Source organism: Syngnathoides biaculeatus, chromosome 13 (genome assembly GCF_019802595.1).
Source record: "Syngnathoides biaculeatus isolate LvHL_M chromosome 13, ASM1980259v1, whole genome shotgun sequence".
Lineage (NCBI taxonomy): Eukaryota > Metazoa > Chordata > Actinopteri > Syngnathiformes > Syngnathidae > Syngnathoides > Syngnathoides biaculeatus.
In genome coordinates, this window is record NC_084652.1 from 24,963,833 (window position 1) to 24,989,689 (window position 25,857).

At 43.6% G+C, this 25,857-nt stretch overlaps 1 protein-coding gene across 2 annotated transcripts in view; it reads left to right on the forward strand.

Annotated features, from left to right (window-relative positions):
- The window catches only part of dlgap1a (discs, large (Drosophila) homolog-associated protein 1a), a 162,054-nt gene that overhangs the window by 98,386 nt on the left and 37,811 nt on the right, over positions 1–25,857 (forward strand). For both annotated transcript variants that reach the window (XM_061838973.1, XM_061838974.1), the window contains exon 6: positions 301–592. In XM_061838973.1, the coding sequence (XP_061694957.1) occupies positions 301–592 (292 nt within the window). The remainder of the gene's footprint in view (positions 1–300; positions 593–25,857) is intronic.

A 25,857-nucleotide genomic window follows, 5' to 3' on the forward strand; every position in this document is an offset into this window, starting at 1 on the left:
CATTTAATTGAATTCCCTTGTGCATTTTTCACAAATTGGTATCAACAGTAATACTTTGACATTCCTAATTTGAAACAGAACAAGTAACATGCAGTAATAGGGACTGATAGGTTCCAAAATAAAATCAAATAAAAAGTGTATAATCAGTCAATCTTGCTGACCAGTCTGGCACTAATCCATACTTAGATCTTTGTTCAGTTGACCTCCATGCCTGACAGGTCTGTGGTCTCCTGAGTAATTTAAAATTCATTCATCTTCTTCTTCCTCTATGTGGATATGCTTTGGCATCTTTCTCTTCAGTTGAGTGAAGTTGAGGTGAATGGGCAGATTGAGCAGGTATGTGAGCAGGTCTACAGCGAAATGCAGGCTCAAGCCATGGAGGCTGCCATGGACAGGATGGAAAGATTGGATACCATGGATACTTTGCCAATGCCAGGATGTTTCAGAATGAGGAGCCACAGCTATGTGAGAGCAATTGATCAGGGCTGTGCTGGGGAGGAAGAGGGAGAAGGAGGAAGACCACTGCTCCTGTTGCCATCCTCTCCACCACGGACATCTGCCACGACTGTCAGGACCATCCAGAGCAGCGCAGGTAGGATGCACTGATACTTGTTATCACTGGCAACATGATGCCCTTCATGCTGTAGAACCTCCACATTTGACATCGAGCAAATTATAATTTTCTTTTGCTATTTATTCTTGTTTTTCTTCTTTTTTGTTCCATTGAGCTAATATCTTAATCAGAAACAAGGATCCGTAACCCTTTTATGGCCACTTTTACTGTGACAAGGTATTGGAATTGATTAGCTAAATATTAGTGAAGAGTGGATGAACTAATTCTATTTTCTTATTCTTTCAATAAAAAAATATTTTGGCAGAATCTAAAGTCGATAACCAATTTAATCTGGATTTGAATGTAATAATTGACAATGAGTTGTTTATTTGAGGTGTGGGTTTAGGAGCAGGGTTTACATTATTTTTCTATGGAGTGGATGTGAAGAGAAATGGAGTAGGGGGTTATTTTAAAGGAAGAGCTGGCTAAGAATGTCTTGGAGGTGAAAAGAGGATCAGATGGAGTGATGAGGCAGAAATTTGAAACAGAGGGTATTTTGTATAATGTGATGAGCGGCTATGCCCCAAAAGTAGGATGTGACCTGGAGTTGAAAGAGAAATTTTGGAAGGAACTACACGAAGTAGTCCTGAGCATCCCAGAGAGAGAGAGAGCGTTGTGATTGGTCCAGATTTTAATGGACATGTTGGCGAAGTAAACAGGGGTGATGAAGAAGTGATGGGTAAGTATAGTATTCAGCAAAGGAACTTTGAGGAACAGGTGGTGGTGGACTTCACAAAAAGGATGGAATTCGCAGTGGGGAACACTTATTTCCAGAAGAGACAGGAACATAGAGTGTCCTACAAGAGCGGAGGTAGGCGCACGCAGGTGGACTATATTTTGTGCAGACGATGTAATCTGAAGGGACCTACTGATTGTAAGGTAGTGGTGGGGGAGTGTGTGGCTCGTCAGCATAGGATGGTGGTGTGTAGGATGACTCTTGTAGTGGGTAGGAATATTAAGAAGACAAAGGTAGGGCAGAGAATGAGGTGGTGGAAGTTGAGGAAGGAAGAATATTGTGTGGCTTTTCAGAAAGAGGTGAGACAGGCTCTAGATGGATAGGAAGAGCTCCCGGAAGACTGGAATACTACTGCCAAGATACTCAGAGAGGCAGGCGAGAGAGTACTTGGGGTGCCTTTTGGTAGGAAAGGGGAGAAGGAGACTCGGTGGTGGAACCCCAAAATACAAGAAGTCATACAAGGAAAGAGATTAGCAAAGAAGAAGTTGGACATGGAGAGGACTGAGGAGAGGCGGATGGAATACATTGAGATGCGACGTAGGACAAAGGTAGAGGTGGCGAAGGCTAAACAAGAGGCATATGACGACATGTACACCAGGTTGGATACGAAAGAGGGAGAAAATGATCTCTACAGGTTGTCCAAACAGAGGGTTAGAGATGGGAAGGATGTGCAGCTAGTAAAGTTGATTAAGGATAGCGATGGAAATATGTTGACTGGCGCCAGTAGTGTGTCAAGTAGATGGAAAGAGTACTTTGAGAAGTTAATGAATGAAGAAAATGGGAGAGAAGGTAGAGTTGAAGAGACAAGTGTGAATGACCAAGAAGTGGCAATGATTAGTAAGGGGGAAGTTAGAAAGACACTGAACAGAATGAAAAATGGAAAGACAGTTGGCCCAAATGACATACCAAATGACAAGAGAAGAGATAGTGAGGGTGGATGACTTCACATACTTGGGGTCAACAATACAGAGCAATGGGTCGTGTTGTAAAGAGGTGAAGAAACGGGTCCAAGCGGGCTGGAACAGTTGGCGGAAGGTGTCTGGTGTTCTTTGCGACAGAAGACTCTCCACTTGGATGAAGTGCAAAGTTTATAAAACAGGGGTGAGGCTGGCCATGTTGTACGGATTAGAGACTGTGGCAAATGAAGAAACAACAGGAAGCAAAACTGGAGGTAGCAGAAATGAAGATGCTGAGGTTCTCACTTGGAGTGAACGGGTCTGATAGGATTAGAAACAAGCTCATTAGAAGGACAGCCAAAGTTGGATGTTTTGGAGGTTAGAGAGAGCAGACTTCGATCGTTTGGACATGTTCAGAGGCAAGAGAGTGAGTACATTTGTAGAAGGGTGCTGAGGGTGGAGTTGCGAGACAAAAGAGCGAGAGGAAGACCAAAGAAAAGGTTGATGGATGTTGTGAGGGAGGACATGAGGACAGTGGGTGTTAGAGAAGAATATGCACGAGATAGGCTAAGATAGAAAAGGATGACACAATGTGGCGAACCCTAACAGGACAAGCCGAAAGGAAAAGAAGGAGAAGAAGATTTGAAGCGTGGGGTTTATTCTTACAAGATCTGGCCTTTCCAGAAATGGATATAGCCAAAAAATTCCAGTGCTTTAAAGTCAGACAGTCTGAGATTTTTTTTCCATAAGTAGTGTGTAGTTTTGACTGGTTATCTGCAGAATTCCATGAATTTGCTGGTATTGCCAATTTTGTCCAGTTGATAGAATTATCTGATGAATACAGCCATTTGGGGGCACAAGCCAGGACAATCTGTAGGCCTGGATAAATTAAGAGGGTTGAGTTAGGAAAGGCGTCTTAAAAATTTGCCAAACAAATATCAGTGTCTATCAAAAGAATCCCATAATGGATTGTTCGTGGCCTTGGCTAACAATGCCCACTGTGTGCTAAATAGATGGAAAGAATATTTTTGAGAAGTTGATGAATGAAGAAAATGAGAGCGAAGAAATAGTAGAAGAGGCAAGTGTGAAGGACCAGGAAGTGGTAATGATTAGTAAGGGGGAAGTTAGAAAAACTAAAGAGGATGAAAAATGGAGAGGCAGGTGCTCCTGATGACATACCTGTGGAAATATGGAATCAATTTGGAGAGCTAGCTGTGGAGTTTTGACCAATTTATTCAACAGAATGTAGCATGCGAGAAGATGCCTGAAGAATGGAGGAAAGGTGTGATAATTCCCATTTTTAAGAACAAAGGGTTGAAACCCTTCACGTGAACAAAAATACAGGCTTTGTCCTTAATAAGGATCGCCATGGTTGACCGATTGAAGCCCAAGCCGATGTTTGTCGGTGTTCCTCGTCTCTCTGATCATTTTATGATCTTAAGCTTCATTTCCATGGTAATTGCTTAGTTTCAGTTGGATCAGCATTACTAAAAAAAAAAAAGGTTTCTTCTTTTGGGCCACAATGTGTAAAAAGCTCGGCGAAAAAAGTAAAGATACTCACAAACACGGATTAGTAATATGCATTAGGTAGGCAGAAAACCGATGGTGTTGGGGACAAAAGGGCGGCCGAGACACAGGTGCCAAAATGTCGAAATGTCAAAGGTCGAGGACGTTGTAAAGCGAGGACTGATTGTATTTATTCAATGCATATGATGGTTAATTGGGTGTCAAGACTGTACTTAGCTTCTGTGTTTAATTAAAGAATGTTTGGAACACTGAGAAAACTTTCCATTTCTTCTTGGTCTGGGTTGTTCTAAGATTAATATAAGTTGCTCTAATAATTGTAAAATATTGCATTTATTTCCATTGGTGACTTGGGACAGTGTTTGTTTGAACCTTGAATGGCTGTAATTAATAAGTTTTCTTTATTGTGTTGAAGTTGGTTTCCAATAAATGTCCACCATTTATTATGGCACTCAAGGTTTGTGTATCTAAATTAGTGTTGTATCCCCTCATCCATCCAACCATTTTCTGATTATCCTCACGATCATAATAATAATAATAATAATAATACAGGCGGCAGGGTGGATCAGCTGTAATACGTTGGCCTCACAGTTCTGAGGAGCAGGGTTCCATCCCGGCCCTCAGAACTGTGAGGAGTTTGTATGTTCTCCCTGTGCCTGCATGGGGATTTAGGAGGAAACTGGAGTACCCAGAGAAAGTTTTCTCTGGGTACTCCAGTTTCCTCCTAAATCCCCAAAACATGCAACATTAATTGAACTCTCTAAATTGCTCCTAGGTGTGATTGTGAGTGTGGCTGTTTGTCTGTATGTGCCTTGTGGTTGGCTGGCAACCAGTTCAGGGTGTATGCTGCTTCCTTCCCGTTGACAGCTGGGAAAGGCTCCAGCACTCACGCGACCCTTGTGAGGATAAGCTGCTAAGAAAATTGATGGATGAATGGATGGATGGATGCATTAAATCTACATAGTGTTTCTCAACACTCAGACAATTTCCACTAATCTGATGATAATAACAGTAAGGTGAGAGTGACCAGGAAGGTAGTGATAGATGCTGGTATCAGCGATGCTATGCACCAGAATGCAGAAAACCCATGTCAGCTGTCGAGAGCCTAGTTGGATGTAAGTGGATGCAGAAGAATGGTCGCTGGCTGATCTTGCTCCACACAAACTTTTTTTTTAAATCTCCCCACCTTTCCTGGTCTAACATACACAACAACATCAACAAAACAAAACAACACAAAACAAAGAAAAGCAAATTTATTGATATAGTGCAATTCATACACAAGGTAACTAAATGTGCTTTACATCAATGGCCCCCAACCTTTTTATCACCGCCAACTGGTCAATGCTTTACAATTTTTACCGCGGACGGGGGGGATGTTACGTAGATTGTTTGTATTCAATATCGTTTGCATTGAAAATCGGATATAAGAAACATGATCATAAATAATAAGAATTAAATGAATAAAATAAGAAACATAAAAATACACGTGGAAAAATAAAGAACAAGAACCAGCATTTCTTTCTTTTATCTATACATATTTAAACAACAGTTCTATTTTTCTTTAAATATTAAACGCTCCATTTTTCAACAGATTAAATAATTGGTCAGTTTGAACCATCTCTTCTGCCCTCTGACTCATTTCACTCTATTGGCGACCACAAGCGAACTATCTGACTGGTCGCTATAATAACGTTTAACCATGCCTTCAAAATAAAATACAGTTACGCCACGAAAATGAATTTAAAGTGCATAAACATTTTAACTCACCATAACGCTAACACCTGAGGTTCTTTCTCTGCAATGAGATGGTACTGTGGTGTTTACATACATACATTTTCCCTGACCTCGCTCGGCTCGGGGCCTCCGGGAGTTCCTGGGGATGGTGACTTTCTTCCACCGTTTCATCCGCCGGGCGGCCCATATCATGTGCCCGCTATATGAGGCTCTTAAAGACAAGGCCCCCAACCGGGATGTTGAATGGACGGCCAAGAGGATGGAAGCCTTCGAGGCTACGAAGGCCGCGCTGAGTCGTGCCGCTATGCTGGCCCACCCGACCCACGGGGCCCATGTCGCTCTCACGACCGACGCATCGGACTACGCTGTTGGAGCCGTATTCGAACAGTGGGTCAGCGGCGCCTGGCAACCGCTTGCCTTTTTCAGCCGTCAGCTGGTCCCCAGGGAGTGCAAATACAGCACATCCAATAGGGAGCTCCTCGGCCTCTGGCTGGCGATCCGCCAATTCGGCTCCCTATTGGAAGGCCGTGAGTTCACGGCATATGTGGACCATAAACTTCTCACTTTCACCTTGTCCAAGGTGGCCGAGCCGTGGTGCGCCCGCCAGCAACGCCAACTGTCGTTCATCTCGGAGTACACTACGGACATCCAACACATTGCCGGCAAATCCAATGTGGTCACGGACTGCCTCTCCAGGGCGATCGTCGGCACTGTGCATCTGGGTCTCGACTACTCCCGCATGAGCGCAGACCAGGCCTCGGACCACGGGGTGCAGGCCCTCAAGACTTCTGACACGGGTTTGCACCTGGAGGAAGTCGCGGTTGGTGACTCGGTCCTCAGGTTGCTGTGCGATCTCTCGGCTGACCAGCCTCGGCCGCTGGTCCCTGCAAACTGGCGGCGAGCTGTTTTTGAGGTGGTCCACAACCTCTCCCACCTCGGAAGGAAACCGTCCGTGAGGCTGGTGGCCCAGAAGTTCGTGTGGCGCGGTCTTAAGAAAGATGTGTAGGCCTGGGTCGATTCGTGCGTGGCCTGTCAGCGGGCTAAGGTGCATCGCCACACAAAAGCCCCCTCGGAGCCCTTCGCTGTCCCCGAGAGGAGGTTTGACCACATCAACTTTGACTTGGTAGGTCCGCTTCCTCCCTCACATGGTTTCACCTACTTGCTCACCATGGTGGACAGGACGACCCGCTGGCCCGAAGCCGTTCCCCTCTCCTCGACAACGTCGTGAGACATGGCCCAGGCGTTCATCGGCACGTGGGTTGCGCGATTCGGGACCCCGTGCGACCTTTCCTCCGACTGTGGCCCTCACTTTACCTCTGAACTCTGGAACACAGTTGCTGAGAGTTTGGGGGTCAAGCTACACCGCACTACCGCCTATCAGCCCCAGGCGAACGGTCTCTGCGAGCGGTTCCACCGCTCCATGAAAGCAGCCCTGTGTGCTGGCTTGACGGATGGCAACTGGTTGGATAAGTTCCCGTGGGTCATGCTCGGCCTCAGGTGCGCCCCCAAGGAGGACCTGTTGTCCTCATCCGCCGAGCTCATCTACGGCCAGCCACTGCGGGTCCTCGGCGAATTCAACCCGGACGCCACAGCGCCCTGGTCCGCAGCCAGGCAACGGTCCTTCCTGCTGGAGGCCGGAAAAGGGTTCGCGCCGGTTCTCACGTCGCAACATGGCACCCTCGCTGCCCGGCTGCCCCGTCACCTGCGCTCTGCGGATTTTGTGTTTGTTCGTCATGACGCCCACCGTGGACCTCTGCGCCCCCCATACGATGGGCCGTTCAGGGTCCTGGAGCACGGGGATAAGAACCTGCTCGTTTACATTGGCGGCAGACCCAAGACTGTTTCCATGGACAGGGTCATTGCCCAGCCTTTGGTGTTGGCCCTTCCCCCACGCCGGGGTCGTCCCCCTTTGCCCTGTGCCCTTGCGCCTGCCGGGGTGCCCTTGACCCCGCCTGGGCCCTTGTCCCGTGACTCAATGGACAGTGCGGCCCCGCCCCCCTCGGCCCCTACAGTGCACACCCGCCGGGGTCGGGTCGTCATCCCTCCACGGCACGAGGATTTTGACTATGGGTGAATTCTGGGGGGGCTTGAGTGGTGTTTACATAATTCACCCGAGGGACCTCGAGTTGGGGTGTGGGGTTCTGCATGGACTGTTTTTGTTGTTGCTCTTCCGGAGTGAAGGTTCACAGAGTTCCCGCCGTTATGCGAGGAGTGTTTTGATGTCTAGCAATAAAACAAGTTTTGTTCCTGTGTCCGACACTCCGCCTCCGACTCCTTTTCTCCGGCGCTACAGTACCATCTGCAGGGAATGGGAGACAATGACACCCGAAATGTGTTGCTTATGTCCATTTAATTCAGTTGTTTTGGTTGCTGTCACTCCAGAAAACCCTGCTTCACACAGATAAAATGTTGCATACGGCAACAGGGTTTTCAGTGCTTTGGTGGCAATCTTAGGGTATTCTGCCATGACTTTAATCCAGGACATGGGTAAAGTTGAGATTCTCCTCGTTTGTTGATACATGGGTCACAGATCTATCCCTTGGCAGTTTGTGGGTCCTTTTTTGGTTGGGAAGTCGCGCTCGAACTCTTTTAATAGCAAAGACAGGTGATCGTGCACCAGCTGGGAGAATGAATGTGCTGCCGGTGGCGACTTCTTTTCTGAGCGAAGTCTTTGCAGCGGCTCTCGTAATTCAAACACTCTTGCGAGCGATTTCCCTCTGTATAACTTATTTCCGTGTATTAGAGAAGCCATTGTGTACTCCGTGTCCAAAAAAAGTCGGGAGTTAAGGGGGTGTGGTTTTGATGTTGTTAATTTTCTTTTTCTTGGAATTTGTAGGCTTTTCTTCTGTCTCTTCAGTGAGCCTTTTCCCCTTTCGAAAATAAACTTTCCAAAGACGTGTTTTTTATTCATTTTGCAAGTTTGTGGGGGAAATTTGGGCGCTGAAGTAACCAAGATGTAAGCAAGAGAATCCGGTCATTTTTCAAAATAAAATATTGTTCAGACTTGGATAAAGAATACAACGGAACTCATTAATTACTTTTCAGCGACCCGGTACCAATCGATCCACGGACCGGAACCAGTCCACGGCCTGGGGTTTGGGGACCACTGCTCTACATGATTAAAATGACTTGTATACAAAAAAAATAAAACATATTAAAAAGTGGGGAAAATGATGACAAAAGACAACTAAATAGATGATTAAAAAGTGAAAATAAAAGTACAATTAAAAACAACGTCCAGTGCAAAAAACATAATTAAAAGTGGAAATACTTGAAAAAGGTTGAGAGTTTTCATATTGGATTCGAAAACATTTACACTTGGGACTGACGTCACCTCTGTTGGCAACTTATTCCATTTGCCTGCAGCATAATAGCCAAATGCTGCTTCACCATGTTTGCCTTGCACTCTGTGCTTCACTATTTGACCTGAGTCTGTCGATCTTGGACCTCTACTGTGTTTGTATTTCGTAAGCATTTCTTTCATGTATCGAGGACCTGAACCATTTAGTGATTTGTAAGAACCTAAACCATTTAGTGATTTATAGACCATAAGTAGAACTTTAAAATATATTCTAAAGATGACTGGAAGCAGTGCAAGGACTTTAGAATTAGAGTTATATGCTCTGACCTCTTGGTTCTGGTCAAAACCCGAGCTCCAGCATTCTGAATGAGTTTACTGCTCTTTTTGGGATGTCAAGTCAGAAGACCATTTCAGTAGTCAAGTCAACTTGACATAAAAGAATGGATGAGCCTTACCTGGTCCGCTTGATGCATATAAGCCTTCACTCTAGATATGTTCTTTAGAATGTAAAAGGCTTTTTTTTTTTTTTGGATTGATTTGATATGAAGGGTGGTTCAGCTGGTAAAGCATTCGCCTCACAGTTCTGAGGTTTCAGGTTCAATCCCGGAGCCGCCTGTGTGGAGTTTGCATGTTCTACCCGTGTCTGCGTGGGTTCCCTCCGGACACTCCGGTTTCCTCCCACATTCCAAAAACATGCAACATTAATTGGACACTCTAAATTGCCCCTAGGTGTGATTGTCAGTGTGGTTGTTTGTCTCAATGTGCCCTGCGATTGGCTGGCAACCAGTTCTGGGTGTACCCTGCCTCCTGCCCGTTGACAGCTGGGATAGGATCCAGCATTCCCCGCGACCCTCATGAGGATAAGCGGTGAATAAAATGGATGGATAGATGGATGGATGGATAGATGTGGTTTAGTTGAAAATTTGACTCATCCAGTTATTTATATGCTTTAGACAGTGGCACAACACCTCAATTGAACTCTCATCATGGAGACAATGCTACTTATAAATGTGTGTCATCTACATAGCTATGATAATGAAAACTAAAGTTCTGGAAAATTTGACCCAAGGGTAGCATATACAGGCTGAACAGGAGGATCCAAGATATGACCCCATATGTCATTGCCATTTGTTGAGAATGAGCACTTCCAATGGTTACAAAGTAGCTCCTTTCCTCCGGGCAGGCCCTACATGATTTAAGGACAATTCCATTTAATCCTACCCACATTTTCAACCTGTTCAGCAGTATATTATGATTTACTGTATCAAAAGCCACACTGAGATCCAACAAGACAAAAACTGACAACTTTGCTGAGTCTATATATAATCTTATATCTTTTAACACTTTGTTAAAAGCAGATTGTGTACTGTGATGAGTTCAGAAACCTGATTACTTCAGATGTAGGATAATGTTATCATTTTGCTGATTTGTGCTGATATTTTACCTCATGAATTGTATTTTTTCACGAAAATAACTAGCAAACTCATCCGTATACTATTTTCTATTGATATATAAGCATATTCCACCGCCTTTTGTTTTCTCCGATAACTCTGTGACGTAGTCTGCCCAATGAAGATGCAAGTCAGGAAGTATTATGGCACCACCAGGGACAAATTCACAAAGCCAAGTCTCGATAAACCACAAGATGGCAGAATGTCTGACTTCTTGACTGGGCTTTGTCGAAACACAAAAGTTGTCCATTTTGTTGGGTAGAGAGCGTAGATTTGTGAGATGGCTCAACGGAAATGCCAATCTGTATCCTCTTTAGTGGAGTTTCAATTGACTGCCCCATTCGACACCTCCGCTACATGTCACCCCCCCCCACCACCACCACCACCACCTCCGGTGAGTACCTAGGGGAATAAACTGAGTGGATTTGTGAAAATTGGTGAAAGAAAGTCTGGGGCAGACTTCCTGATGTTGGGTAAGTCTTCTCTTGTGTAAGTGAGTCGCGCAATGTATCCAAAGACAAACGGAAAACACAAAAAATATGGACAATATCAGAGAGGACGTAAACGAGGCACCCACACAACTACCTATCATTTCTCTCGGCACACCATTTTCCTCCCACATCCCAACAACATTCATGATGGGTTAATTTAAAACCCCACTCTCAATTGACCACAAGTGTGAATTTGAGTACAAATGGTTGTTTCTTTATATGTGCCCTTCGATTGGCTGGTGACTAGTTCAGGGTTAACTCCGCCTCTCACCCAGAGTCAGCTGGGATAGGCTGCAGTACCCCCGTGGCCCTAAATGATGAGAAATTGTATAACAAAGGTATAGGTATAAAGGTTGTCCTCAGGTTATGAAAGAGTTCCGTTCCTATGTTGGAAATGTAACTCAAATTCCATTGTAAGTTGGATTTAACCATCAAAGTCAGAATTTACGTCAAAATGCATTGGATAAAAAAACATATACATTGAAATAAAAAAAATAATATGCTGTACTTACCATTACTGCTGAGAAATGGATGGAGACAAAGAAGGGGAGCCTGTGCTTAGCTCTTGCGAAGAATTCTGGTCCTCAATCCGAAACGTAAATAGCCTCTCCATCTCAACAAACATCAAAGAACGTTTTGTGATCACTGTATCCAACAAAGGAACGGAACCCTTCACATGCTCTAAAATATGGGCTTTGTCTTTAATTGTCACCATGGTCGATCGACTGAAGCTTAGCTCTTTACTGATGTTTGCCGGTGTCTCTCCTTTCTTTCGATGAGCTTGAGTTTAATTTCCATGGTAACGGATTTTCTTTTGGCTGCAGAAGCATTGCTAAAAGACATAGCTTTCTTCTTCGGGGCCATACTGTGTAAAAAGGAGGCCGAACAATGCAATACTCCCGGCACACAAACACGGATGGCGGATGGGGGACAGACATTGTAAAGTTGAAATGTTTTAGGTCAAGACCATTCAACCCGAGGACTCCCTTTACAAGATTTTGTTTAAACAAATAGCAGACAAACAGGGCAGTACAGTAGATGATTTGTTAGCATGATATTATTGTAGCATGTTTTGCCCATGTCCTCCCTTTTGCTTATTAATACTTGCCTGACATACGCTTCACTGACTAATTGACCAACCCGAGGACTCCCTTTACAAGATTTTGTTTAAACAAATAGCAGACAAACAGGGCAGTACAGTAGATGATTTGTTAGCATGATATTATTGTAGCATGTTTTGCCCATGTCCTCCCTTTTGCTTATTAATACTTGCCTGACATACGCTTCACTGACTAATTGTTGCAGGTCACAGGACCTCTGGAGTCTGGGAATAGTTTTCCCATCTTTAATGAATTTCAAACTAATTGAATCTGCTTTCAAGGTCAGGAAAGCTTTCGATTGATTGATGATCCACCCTGCAATTCATTATTTTTTCTGTTCTATCGTACCCAATCGTCTTTCCTTGATTTGACAAGTTTATTTCTTATACCTATACTGTACCTCTAAATTCTAGAGAACGCCATTGAGCATGTAAAAATGTTGTAATGTGACAAACACAAACAATAGTACTCTTGAAACAAGTTGACCATTGGTTTAACAGAGATGAAGTAAAATCATATTGTTACTCAATTTAATTTTAATCAAAACTACCTTTTATTGTATTATTATATTATTTTAATGGCGACACAATCGAGCAACTGGTTAGATTGTGTTTGCATGTTCTCCCTGTGCCTGCATGAGTTTTCTCCGGCAACTCCAGTTTCCTCTCACATCTCAAAAACATTTATTAATAAGAGACTCTAAATTACCCTTAAGTGTGATTGTGAGTGCAAGTGGTTGTTTGTTTCTATGTGCCCTGCGAATGGCTGAGAATGAGATCAAGGTGTACCCTGCCTCCTGCCAAAGATAGCTGGGATTTGCTCCAGCAGTCCTGCGACCCTTGTGAGGATAAGCAGCTCAGGAAATGGATAGATAGATGTTAACTGCCGTAGGTTTCCTGAATTTGAAACACTAGATGAATCTAGCAGAGATTTTGTTCCGTTCCCAAAACAAACTTTAATTTGACACAAGTCTGATTTGGAAGTTTTAGGGTTCGCCTCCCCAAGTGTAGACAGTTCAAAGAATTAGTCACAGTCCTTCTGTGAAGGCAAAGGAACCCTGACGGGCCATTCAGGCCATCAAATCCTCATGCATAAAAACGCAATACTATTTACAAAAGTGGAATTATCGTACGTGTTTTTGATGAACTACTGTATATGATGAACTTCCCTTGAAGCTAATATAATTCATCCAAAAAGTTATTAGATAAAAAAAAAATATTCATCCATCACATTCAAACACGAATGCCCCAGGGGACTTGCTGTTGTCTGTTTGGAATTGTCTTTATCCTCAGTCTGTTACAAGTGACCTACATTTCCTGCTCTACTGGGAATTCATTCAGAGATACATGTAGAGCCACGTTCACACGTTCTTGAGCAGGCGAACAGCACAGTCGAAACTGAGCTCTTCATAGATGAATGGACATTTTATTGTAAATGGTGCTCCAATGACCAGTGAACTGAAAGTAACTAAACTTACTGCACTACTGCAAAAGTGAAATATTGCTACAGGACCTTTACTCATTATAGTGTATTTTTATTAGTGAAGAATGATATTATATTTATATAAATATGTATATATATACGCACACATGCACACGCACACATACTCTCACACACACACACACACACACACACACACACACACGTATATCCATTCATCCATTTTCTCAGCTGCTCATCCTCACAAGGGTCACGGGGAAAGCTGGAGCCTATCCCAGCGGTCAACAGGCAGGAGGCAGGGTAAAAGCTGTACTGGTTGCCAGCCAATCGCAGGGCACATCGAGACAAACAGCCACACTCACAATAGCACCTAGTGTCACGACCAGAACAGGGGGTTGGACCCAAATTCACGACTTAGGAGACGCAGAGGCTGTTCGGAAAAGTGTTTATTCAGTCCGGTGTCGGGGATCAAGCAGGCAGACAACGGGAGCAGCGGTAACCAGGACATCAGGCGTAGAAGGCAGGTCAGTGGGCAGGCATGGATCGGTACACGGGAGATCAGGAACAGGAATGCGAGAGTGCGGGAATGAGGCATTAAGCAACGATCCGGCAAAGGCCAGACCGTACATGTGGTTCTATATAACTGGGACATGATTAGGTGTGCACCTCTGCTGATTGCGGCCCGTGCGTGCTGCATCGGGAACTGGTACAACCAGGACAGGGACCGGCAGAGAGAGAGAGAGAGAGAGAGAGAGAGAGAGAGATAGAGATGGAGAAATATTCCAAATGTATGCCTTGATGTCTGTCTCAGTGTGTCAACTTTACCATTGCAGAAGCAAGACTTTGAGAACTATTTGTTCTGATTTGAAACTCCAAGCAGCATGAAATGGCATCTTCATCTTTTCTTTTCAGCTTGTCCCATTAGGGGTCGCCACAACACGTCATCTTTTTCCATCTTAGCCTATCTCCTGCATCTTCCTCTCTAACCCCAACTGCCCTCATGTCTTCCCTCACAACATCCAACAACCTTCTCTTTTGTCTTCCTCTAACATTTTGCCTGGCATTTCCATCCAAACCACGCTTCTACCAATATACTCACTAACTCATCTCTGGCCACGTCCAAACCATTGAAGTCTGCTCTCTCGAACCTTGTCTTCAAAAATGCAACTTTGGCTGTCCCTCGAATGAGCTCATTACTAATTCGAGACAACGTGCTCACTCCGAGAGAGAACTTCAACATCTTCATTTTTGCTACCTCCAGCTGTGCTTCCTGTTTGTCTCCAGTGCCACCGTCTCTAATGTGTACATCACGGCTGGCCTCGCCACTGTTTTATAAACTTTTCCCTTCATCCCAGCAGAGAATCTTCTGTCACATAACACACCAAACACCTTCCACCAGCTGTTCCAACGTTCTTGGACCTGTTTCTTCACTTCCTTACCACACTCACCATTGCTCTGGATTGTTGACCCCAAGTATTTGAAGTCCTCCACCCTCGCTATCGCTTCTCCCTGCAGCATCAATCTTCCCCCTCCACCCTTCTCATTCTTGCACATATGTTCTGTTTTACCTCAGCTAATCTTCATTTCTCTCATTTCCAGTGCATGTCTTCATCTTTCTAATTGTTCCTCTGCATGCTCCCTGCTTTCACTGCATATCACAATATCATCTGTGAACATCATGGTCCAAGGGGATTCCAATTTAACCTCATCTGTCAGCCTATCCATTACTACAGCAAACAGGAAGGTGCTTAGAGCTGATCCCTGATGCAGTCCCACCACCACCTTAAATTCTTCTGTCACACCTACGGCGCCCCTCACCACTGTTATACTGCCCTCATACATGTCCTGTACTATTCAAACACATTTCTCTGTGACACAACACTTACGCATGACATATTGATGTCATAGTTATTGATATGCTTTATGTCTACTTCTATAAAAAGGTTGTTTCCTCATTCTTTTGAGAGAAACATATTTTCCTGAAAGTAGCCTACAATTGACTGCTGATTACTAAAGAACAGTGTAAGTTTGAGACAAACATTTGTTTTTATGATGAAAGAAGATAGTTTGATTTTTTTTTTTTTTGTCATAATGATTATAAACAAATATTGGGTGAGGCTTTGGCCCATGTCTTCAGAGGCTACTCAACCAATACACCTTTGCTGCTCCCATATCATCTTCATAAAACCCCACACACTGAACTTAATTTGGGACATCTTAGAAAGAACCAACATAATCACAGGGGTAGAATGTTTTTACCCCTGGAGCATTTGGTTGAGTCAAACCCCTTGAAAACTGTGTATTCACATTAAATATCGATGGTTAAATGGATGATTCTAAGCCGTTGATACTGTATGTAAGAGGCTATTTCAAGGACTGTGTTTTCAAAGTTGAATTTATTGTTCAGTGTGCTGATTCATAAAAAAAAACATCTATGGTCTGCCCTGACCTTGTCTCAAACAAGCTTATTCTGCTGAAATTCTTCAATTGTGACAAGTCTCTTGTCTTGGGGGAAACAGACTGAGAACTGAAGCATGTGGAAAAAGAAGGCTTCTCAAAAATTTGCACAGCTTTTGTACATTTAGTCCTGGGCCTTCCTTATGGCTGACACTCACACATTAATATCAGAGAAGCAGAAAAAGGAAGAAGCTTAAGACAGATTTTTTTTTTATGCAGTCCACAGTGTTCCCCCCATATTCACAAGGATTATGCTTCTTCTTCTTCTTCTTCTTCTTTTCCTTTCGGCTTGTCCCGTTAGGGGTCGCCACAGCGTGTCATCTTTTGCCATCTTAGCCTATCTCCTGCATCTTCCTCTCTAACCCCAACTGCCCTCATGTCTTCCCTCACCACATCCATAAACCTTCTCTTTGGTCTTCCTCTCGTTCTTTTGCCTGGGAGCTCCATCCTCAGCATCCTTCTACCAATATACTCACTCTCTCGCCTCTGAACATGTCCAAACCATCGAAGTCTGCTCTCTCGAATCTTGTCTCCAAAACATCCAGCTTTGGCTGTCCCTCTAATGAGCTCATTTCTAATCCTATCCAACCTGGTCACTCCGAGTGAGAACCTCAACATCTTCATTTCTGCCACCTCCAGTTCAGATTCCTGTTGTTTCTTCAGTGCCACTGTCTCTAATCCGTACATCATGGCCGGCCTCACCACTGTTTTGTAAACTTTGCCCTTCATCCTAGCAGACACTCTTCTGTCACATAACACACCAGACACCTTTCGCCAGCTGTTCCAACCTGCTTGGACCCGTTTCTTCACTTCCTGACCACACTCTCCATTGCTCTGTATTGTTGACCCCAAGTATTTGAAGTCGTCGACCCTCGCTATCTCTTCTCCCTGTAGCCTCACTCTTCCCCCTCCACTTTTCTCATTCACGCACATATATTCTGTTTTACTTCGGCTAATCTTCATTCCTCTCCTTTCCAGTGCATGTCTCCATCTTTCCAATTGTTCCTCTGCATGCTCCCTGCTTTCACTGCATATGACAATATCATCTGCGAACATCATGGTCCAAGGGGATTCCAGTCTAACCTCATCTGTCAGCCTATCCATTACCACTGCAAACAGGAAGGGGCTCAGAGCTGATCCCTGATGCAGTCCCACCTCCACCTTAAATTCCTCTGTCACACCTAAGGCACACCTCACCATTGTTCTGCTGCCATCATACATGTCCTGTACTATTTTAACATACTTCTCTGCCACACCAGACTTACGCATGCAGTACCACAGTTCCTCTCTTGGTACTCTGTCATAGGCTTTCTCTAGTCCACAAAGACGCAATGTAGCTCCTTCTGACCTTCTCTGTACTTTTCCACGAGCATCCTCAAGGCAAATAATGCATCTGTGGTACTCTTTCTAGGCATGAAACCATACTGTTGCTCGCAGATACTTACTTCTGTCCTGAGTCTAGCCTCCACTACTCTTTCCCATAACTTCATTGTGTGGCTCATCAACTTTATTCCTCTATAGTTCCCACAGCTCTGAACATCCCCTTTGTTCTTAAAAATGGGAACTAGAACACTTTTCCTCCATTCTTCAGGCATCTTTTCGCCCGCTAGTATTCTGTTGAATAAGTTGGTCAAAAACTCCACAGCCATCTCTCCAAATTGCTTCCATACCTCTACCGGTATGTCATCAGGACCAACTGCCTTTCCAGTTTTCATCCTTTGTAGTGCCTTTCTGACTTCCCCCTTAGTAATCATTTCCACTTCCTGGTCCTTCACTCTTGCCTCTTCAACTCTTCCTTCTCTCTCATTTTCTTCATTCATCAACTTCTCAAAGTATTCTTTCCATCTATTTAGTACACTACCGGCACCAGTCAACACATTTCCATCTCTATCCTTAATCACCCTGACCTGCTGCACATCCTTCCCATCTCTATCCCTCTGTCTGGCCAACCTGTAGAGATCCTTTTCTCCTTCTTTCGTGTCCAACCTGGTGTACATGTCTTCATATACCTCTTGTTTAGCCTTTGCCACCTCTACCTTTGCCCTACGTCGCATCTCGATGTACTCCTTTCGCCTCTCCTCAGTCCTCTCAGTATCCCACTTCTTCTTCGCTAATCTCTTTCCTTGTATGACTCCCTGTATTTTGGGGTTCCACCACCAAGTCTCCTTCTCCCCTTCCTACCAGATGACACACCAAGTACTCTCCTGCCTGTCTCTCTGATCACCTTGGCTGTCGTCGTCCAGTCTTCCGGGAGCTTCGGTTGTCCATCGAGAGCCTGTCTCACCTCTTTCCGGAAGGCTGCACAAAATTCTTCCTTTTTCAGCTTCCACCACATGGTTCTCTGCTCTACCTTTGTCTTCTTAATCTTCCTACCCACCACCAGAATCATCCTACATACTACCATCCTATGCTGTCGAGCTACACTCTCCCCTACCACTACTTTACAGTCAGTAACCTCCTTCAGATTACATCGTCTGCACAAAATATAATCTACCTGCGTGGTTCTACCTCCGCTCTTGTAGGTCACTATATGTTCCTCCCTCTTCTGGAAATAAGTGTTCACTACAGCCATCTCCATCCTTTTTGCAAAGTCCACCACCATCTGCCCTTCAAAGTTCCTTTCCTGGATGCCGTACTTACCCATCACTTCTTCATCGCCCCTGTTTCCTTTACCAATATGTCCATTACAATCTGCACCAATCACAACTCTCTCGCTGTCTGGGATGCTCAGAACTACTTCATCTAGTTCCTTCCAGAATTTCTCTTTCAACTCTAGGTCACATCCTACCTGTGGTGCATAGCCGCTAACTACATTATACATAACACCCTCAATTTCAAATTTTAGTCTCATCACTCGATCTGATACTCTTTTCACCTCCAAGACATTCTTAGCCAGCTCTTCCTTTAAAATAACCCCTACTCCATTTCTCTTCCCATCTACTCCGTGGTAGAATAATTTAAACCCTGCACCCAAACTTCTAGCCTTACTACCTTTCCACCTGCTCTCTTGGATGCACAGAATATCAACCTTTCTCCTAATCATCATGTCAACCAACTCCTGTGCTTTTCCTGTCATAGTCCCAACATTCAAAGTCCCTACACTCAGTTGTAGGCTCTGTGCATTCCTCTTTTTCTTCTGACGCTGGATCCGGTTTCCTCCTCTTCTTTGTCTTCGACCCACAGTAGCTGAATTTCCACCAACGCCCTGCAGGTTAGCAGTGCCGGGGGCGGGCGTTGTTAACCCGGGCCACGACCAATCCGGTATGGGATTCTTTAGATGAACGCTCATATTTGTTTGGCACAGTTTTTACGCCGGATGCCCTTCCTGACGCAACCCTCTGCATTTATCCGGGCTTGGGACCGGCCTACAGATTGCACTGGTTTGTGCCCCCATAGGGCTGCATTACAAGGATTATGCTTCTAACACCCCATAATTGCAAACAATGGATGCAGTATTAATACATTGGTTAAACTGTCAGCAAGCATGCCAGCATGTGTTTTAGAATGTATGTAAACTATCATATGATGGCACTCATGAGGCAATGAGGAACAATTGCATTTCAGATCTGTAAGCAGAAGAAGCTTACATTGGCCCGCACACTGCCTGCGTAGGCAGGTCATTACTGACGATGTTCTACACACACACGGTGTCACTTCAAAACTAAAATTATTACACCACGGCAAACAGAATAGCATAAGTAGCAAATAATAAAACAAATAAAAGAATGAGTCACAAAATAATTGACACAAAACCTACACTTTAAATGCTATTTACCTCCTCCAGCATGCTTTGCGGCACTGCTGGCATGAAGAGTATCTGACTACTGCATTTATCCAGGCAAATAAAGAACGAATATATTATTGTCGCACATTCCCATTGTAAAATGCTGTGTAAGTAATAAAGGCAACCTTGCATTACAGTACACACTGCATACAATGAATGCTGCAAAGTCAAATGAAATCTGTACAGAATAGATATTATTTGTCTTTAGTGGTTCAAGCCTGATTTGTCCAGATTTCAAAGCAAAATTGCCCATTTGGGTGATTTCTACAGTATTTTTAATCATTTATTCCAGGTGAAAGTCCAGTAGAACTAAAACTTTGCTGTAAGGCTGTTATTGTTCAATCTTATCATACAGTACTCCCATGCGGCCAGCAATTACAGAGGTAGAAAGTGTCTGCCCACAACTCCACAGATATACAGTCATGTAATGGTAGTTGAACATTGGCCCAATGATGATGATTTATTATTTATTTATCACGGTATCAAACAGCTCAGTGTGTGGATACAAAAGGAATTTCTCCAGCAAAACTTAGACATAACTGAAATCATTGTGCCCCTCAGACTCTCCTATACTGTCGAGCCTAATAATTAAGTCGGAACCCAAGGTGCAATATTGGAGTCAGACCTAAATTTCAAGAGCAAAATTAAAGCAATAACATAAAGCAGCTTTTTACTATGAAAAAAAATCCATAATAAAAGCAGTTTTGTCTGATTTAGAGACACTAAATTATGCATTTGTCTCCGGCAAATTAGACGACTGTCACATCCTGCTCACTGGTCTGATCTAAAGGACCTATAAGACAGGTGCATTCCATCCAGAATACAACTGCCCGAGTCCAGATTAGAACCAGCAAATATGACTAAATTAGCCTGGTAGTCATGCAGGCACTGGCTTCCTGTTGCTCTGAGAAAAGACTTTAAATTGGTTCTGCTTGTGTACAAGTCTCTTCATGGTCTATCGCTTAAGTGCAAATCTGATGTGTTAGAGATACTGTACATGCAGCTTCTCAGGCTCTGAGAACCTCAGTGAGTAGTCTCCTCATGATGCCCAGATTCATGACTAAAGACTAAATTTAAGTTAAGTGTAATTAAGTTTCATGTTGCTAAAATCTGAAACGGTCTTCCAGAAGATGTCGGACAAGCCTCAAAGCTGTGCATATGAGGTGTAAGAGAAATTCTGGAAGGAGTTAGATGAAGTAGTTCTGAGCATCCCAGACAGAGAGAGATTTGTGATTTGTGTGAAATGTAGCGGATGTTAGTGAAGGAAACAGTGATGAAGAAGTGCTGGGTAAATTTTGCTTCTGCGAAAGGAACTTGCAGGGACAGATGGTGGCAGACTTTACAACTATTATGGAAATGGATCCCGTCAACACCTTCTTCCTGAAGAGGAAGGAGCATTGTGTAAAGTAAAAAGATCAAAGGTGGCAGCGTGACGGTGGATTACATCTCGTGCGGATGATGTAATCCGAAGGAAGTTACTGAGTGTAAGGGAGTGGTAGGTGACATGGCAAGACAGCATGGTATGGCGGGTTGTAAGAATACTCTGGTGTTGGGGAAGACAAAGACAGAGCAGAGACCCATGTTTTGCAAGTTGAGAAATGAAGTGTTGTGTGACTTTTTGAGAAGCGGTGATACAGCCTATTGGTGGAAAGGAGGACCTTCCAGAAGACTGGACCACATCAGTCAGGGTGACCAAAGAAACAGGCAGGCAAGTACTTGCCCTATCTTCTGGAAGAAAAGGGAAGAAGGAGACTTGGTAGTGGAACCTCAAAGCACAAGAAGCCATACAAGGAGCAGATTTATCTTGGAAGGGGACATTGAGAGTACGAAGACAAGGAGAAAGATGCAACATAGGCAGAAGGTAAAGATGGTGAAGGCCAAAAAGAAACATATGATGACTTCTATGCTAAGTTGTACACTAAAGAAGGAGAGAATATATATAGGTTGACCAAAAAATGTAATAGAGATGATAAGGAGATCTGGTTCAGGTGGTAGGAAGCCCTGAGCCCCTTCCTGTTTTGCAGTGGCCCCTATTGGAATCCCCATTGACCATGATGTTTACAGATGACATTTTGATCTGGAGTGAAAGTCGGGAGAAGATGGTTAAACAATCAGAAAGATGGAGGCATGCATTGGAAAGAAGAAGAAGGAAGATTAGCCTTGAGTTTGAAAGACTAAATACTTTGAGTCAACAGTTCAGAGCAATAGGGACTATGGGAAGGAATTGAAGAAACAGGTCGAAGCAGCTTGTAACAGGTGGACGAATGTGTCAAGTGTGATATGTGACAAAAGAGTCTCTTCTAGGATGAGGGCCAAATTTATGACAGTGGTGAGGTCAACCATGATCTACGGATTAGCGATAATGACATTTGAGTAGACAACAGGAAACAGAGCTCAATGTTTCATAATGAAGATATTGATGTTTTCTCTTGGAGTGAGGGTTAGAACTGAGATCATCAGAGGGACAGCCCCAAGGTTAAATGTCCATCCATCCATCCATCCATCCATCCATCCATCCATCCATCCATCATCCATCCATCCATCCATCCATCCATCCATCCATCCATTTTCATAGCCGCTTATCCTCACGGCAGTGCTGGAGCCTATCCCAGCTGTCAATGGGCAGGAGGCAGGGTACACCCCGAACTGGTTGCCAGCCAAACACATGCCACATAGAGGAAAAGACCCGCACTAACAATCCCACCTAGGGGCAATTTAGAATGTCCAATTAATTTTGCATGTTTTTGGGATGTGGGAGGAAACCAGAGTGGCCGGAGGAAACCCACAGAGGCACGGGGAGATCATACAAACTCCACACAGGCTGGTCCGAGATTGAACCCAGGACCTCAGAAATGTGAGGCCAATGCCTTCCAGCTGTGCCACCACCGCCATATATATATATGTACACACTGTGATTGACAACTACTTCAGGGTGGAGCCCGTCTCCTGCCCATTGACTGCTGGACAGATAGGCGGCAAAGAAAATGGATGAATGAATATACAGTGAAGAAAATGGGTATTTGAACACCCCACTATATTGCAAGTTCTCCCACTTAGAAATCATGGAGGGTCTGAAATTGTCATTATAGGTGCATGTCCACTGTGAGAAAGACATGTTTGTCTGCATTTAAAATTTCACCTCCACTCCATGTATTATCCTGAATCAGATGCACCGGTGTGAGGTCATTAGCTGCATAAAGACACCTGTCCACCCCATACAATCAGTAAGACTCAAACTTGTAGCATGGCCAAGACCAAAGAGCTGTCCAAAGACACCAGAGACAAAATTGTACAACTCCACACGGCTGGAAAGAGCTATCGAGAAATTGCCAAGCGGCTTGGTGAAAAAAGCTCCACTGTTGGAGCAATCATTATAAAATGGAAGAAGCTACACATGACAGTCACTCTCAAATGGAGTGGAGCCAAACACATGATATCATCTCGTGGAGCATGGCCAAGACCAAAGAGCTGTCCAAAGACACCAGAAACAAAATTGTACAACTCCACACGGCTGGAAAGGGTTATGGAGAAATTCCCAAGCAGCTCGGTGAAAAAAGGTCCACTGTTGGAGCAATCATTAGAAAATGGAAGAAGCTAAACATGACGGTCATTCTCAATCGGAGTGGAGCCCCATTCAAGATATCACCTCGTGGGATCTCAATTATCCTTAGAAAGGTGAGGAATCAGCCCAGGACTACTTGACAGGGCTTGGTCAATGACCTGAAAAGAGCTGGGACCACCGTTTCCAAGGCGACTGTTGGTAATAGACTAAGACGTCATGGTTTGAAATCATGCATGGCACGGAAGGTTCCCCTGCTTAAACCAGCACATGTCAAGGCCCGTCTTGGGTTTGCCATTGACCGTTTGGACTCATGGGAAAAAGTTTTGTGGTCAGATGAGACCAAAATGGAACTTTTTGGTCATAATTCCACTAACCGTGTTTGGAGGAAGACGAATGATGAGTTCCATCCCAAGAACACCATTCCTACTGTGAAGCATGGGGGTGGTACCATCATGCTTTGGGGGTGTTTTTCTGCGGATGGGACAGGATGACTGCACTGTATTAAGGAGAGGATGACCGCAGCCATATATTCTGAGATTTTACAATCTCTTTCCCTCAGTCAGAGTATTGATGATGGGTCGTGGCTGGGTCTTTCAACATGTCAATGACCCGAAGCACACAGCCAGGAAAACCAAGAAGTGGCTCGGTAAGAAACATATCAAGGTTCTGCTGTGACCTAGCCAGTCTCCAGACCTAAACTCAATAGAAAATCTTTGGAGGGAGCTGATACTCTGTCTTTCTCAGCGACAGCACAGAAACCTGTCTGATCTAGAGAAGATCTGTGTGGAGGAGCGGGCCAAAATCTCTGCTGCAGTGTGTGCAAACCTGGTGAACAACTACAGGAAACGATTTACCTCTGTAATTGCAAAGAAATGCTACTGTACCAAATATTAACATTGGTTTCCTCAGGTGTTCAAATACTTATTTGCAAATGTATCACACAAAAAATCGTTAAAAAAATCATACATTGTGATTTCTGGATTTTTCTTTTTAGATTATCTCTCTCACAGTGGAGATGCACCTACAATGAAAATTTCAGACCCCTCCATGATTTCTAATTGAGAGAACTTGTAATAAAACTTCATCTCTGAAGTCTTAGCGTAGCTTCAAATGACCTGTACAGATGCCAAGAAGCCCCCAACATAGAAACAGAAAAGTGGAGAGGAGGACTGCGACAAGGGAATTGGGAAAAGTTGAACTAACACAGGGAAAAGCTAGAGGGGGCTGGGCAGCCAACAATTTAAGTAACAAGATACTAAGTTTACGGGAAGGGAAATTAAATCACAGTACATTGCTTCAAGACCCCTTCTCCCTGTACAAAACTCACACGACACTGAAAGGGTTAAGTTTCTAGCTATGATCATGCTGTCTGCAGTAATGAAAGCCGGACACTGCATGAGAGTGAACCCCCGGTAACTCTTTAGAAGTTAAGAAAAAATAAATCAACCCATTCATGGGCAGGGTGGACATTTTTCATCTTATTGAGATAAAAGTCTCCTAACATGCCACAATCAAGGAAATAACACTTTTTTGTTTATGGTTAAGTTATATGATAACTTTAGTAATTTATAATCTCGTCCCAAAAATGGGACGCTGTCCGCGAAAGGGTACTTGGGTTTTCTTAGTAGATCGTTCCAAAAATAGGACCTTGCTCATTAAAGGATATATTTTTCAAGGGAAAAGAATACAGAAGGTGTAATACGTGAAAATCAAGTCCCGAAAATGGGATGCTGCCTATGAATGGGTTAAAAAAAAAAAAGTTCAAATACTAATATTTTCGTCACTGTATTTGCAATAAATAATATAACTTTGTTCATCAATTTATGTCAGTGAGGCATAGTGTCAGAACAATTTCACGGTCACATTTAGATGTAAGTACATACAGCAATTAATGTATATACTTTTTGTGACATTTTGTTTGTTGGTGTGCAGAGAGATTTTTCAATTCTCAAGTACTGGTATGTGCCTTAGATCCAAAAGGGTGGGAATTCGCTGCTCTAGTCAGGTCATCTGTTCAACATAACGGCAGCATGTTTACACACAACCACGAGCGGTAGCACTAGCCTGCTAGGCTTCGTATGGTTTTGCTGATGGGTTGTGAGGCGTATCATATTTAAAGGGCGTGAATATACCTCAACGAAGCTTTAGTCAAAGTCCTCTGCTGTCTTGAGCACTGGACCACCAACACCCATTTTTCCCCCACTTTCTGGTCTTTGTATTTGAGTTGACAAGATAAAGCCCAATAATCATAAAAAAGGGATGCTGTGGTTTTGGAATACAATATTTAATTGCAGTAGTCTGAGATAGTGCAATTGTGTTCTTGTCTCAGCTAACTTGCCTCTCCCAGTGTCATTTAAAAAAAAAAATAACATTATTGTGCATCATACATTTATAGTACTATGTCAAAAGACAAGGGAAAAAATTATATCAATATTACTAAGAAAAAAAAATAAAGTAGCTTTTGGATTCAGATTAACTGTGCATAACTTGGAGTAAATGTCTTTCTCTGAGCCGATCAATGATGTCATTGATCGAATCGACATATTTTGACATTCAAACCAATCAGTCATACAATATGTACTTAAATAGTGTATTCAATTAAATATAAGTTGAACATGATTTGCAAATCATTATATTGTGTTTTTATTTATTTGATCACAAACATCCCAGCTTCATAAGGTTTTTGTTTTTGCTTCCAGTAGTTTGACAATTCAAGAAGTTTCATTTCTGACATTTTTCTCAACCAAATTAATTGCTTTAAGTAAGTG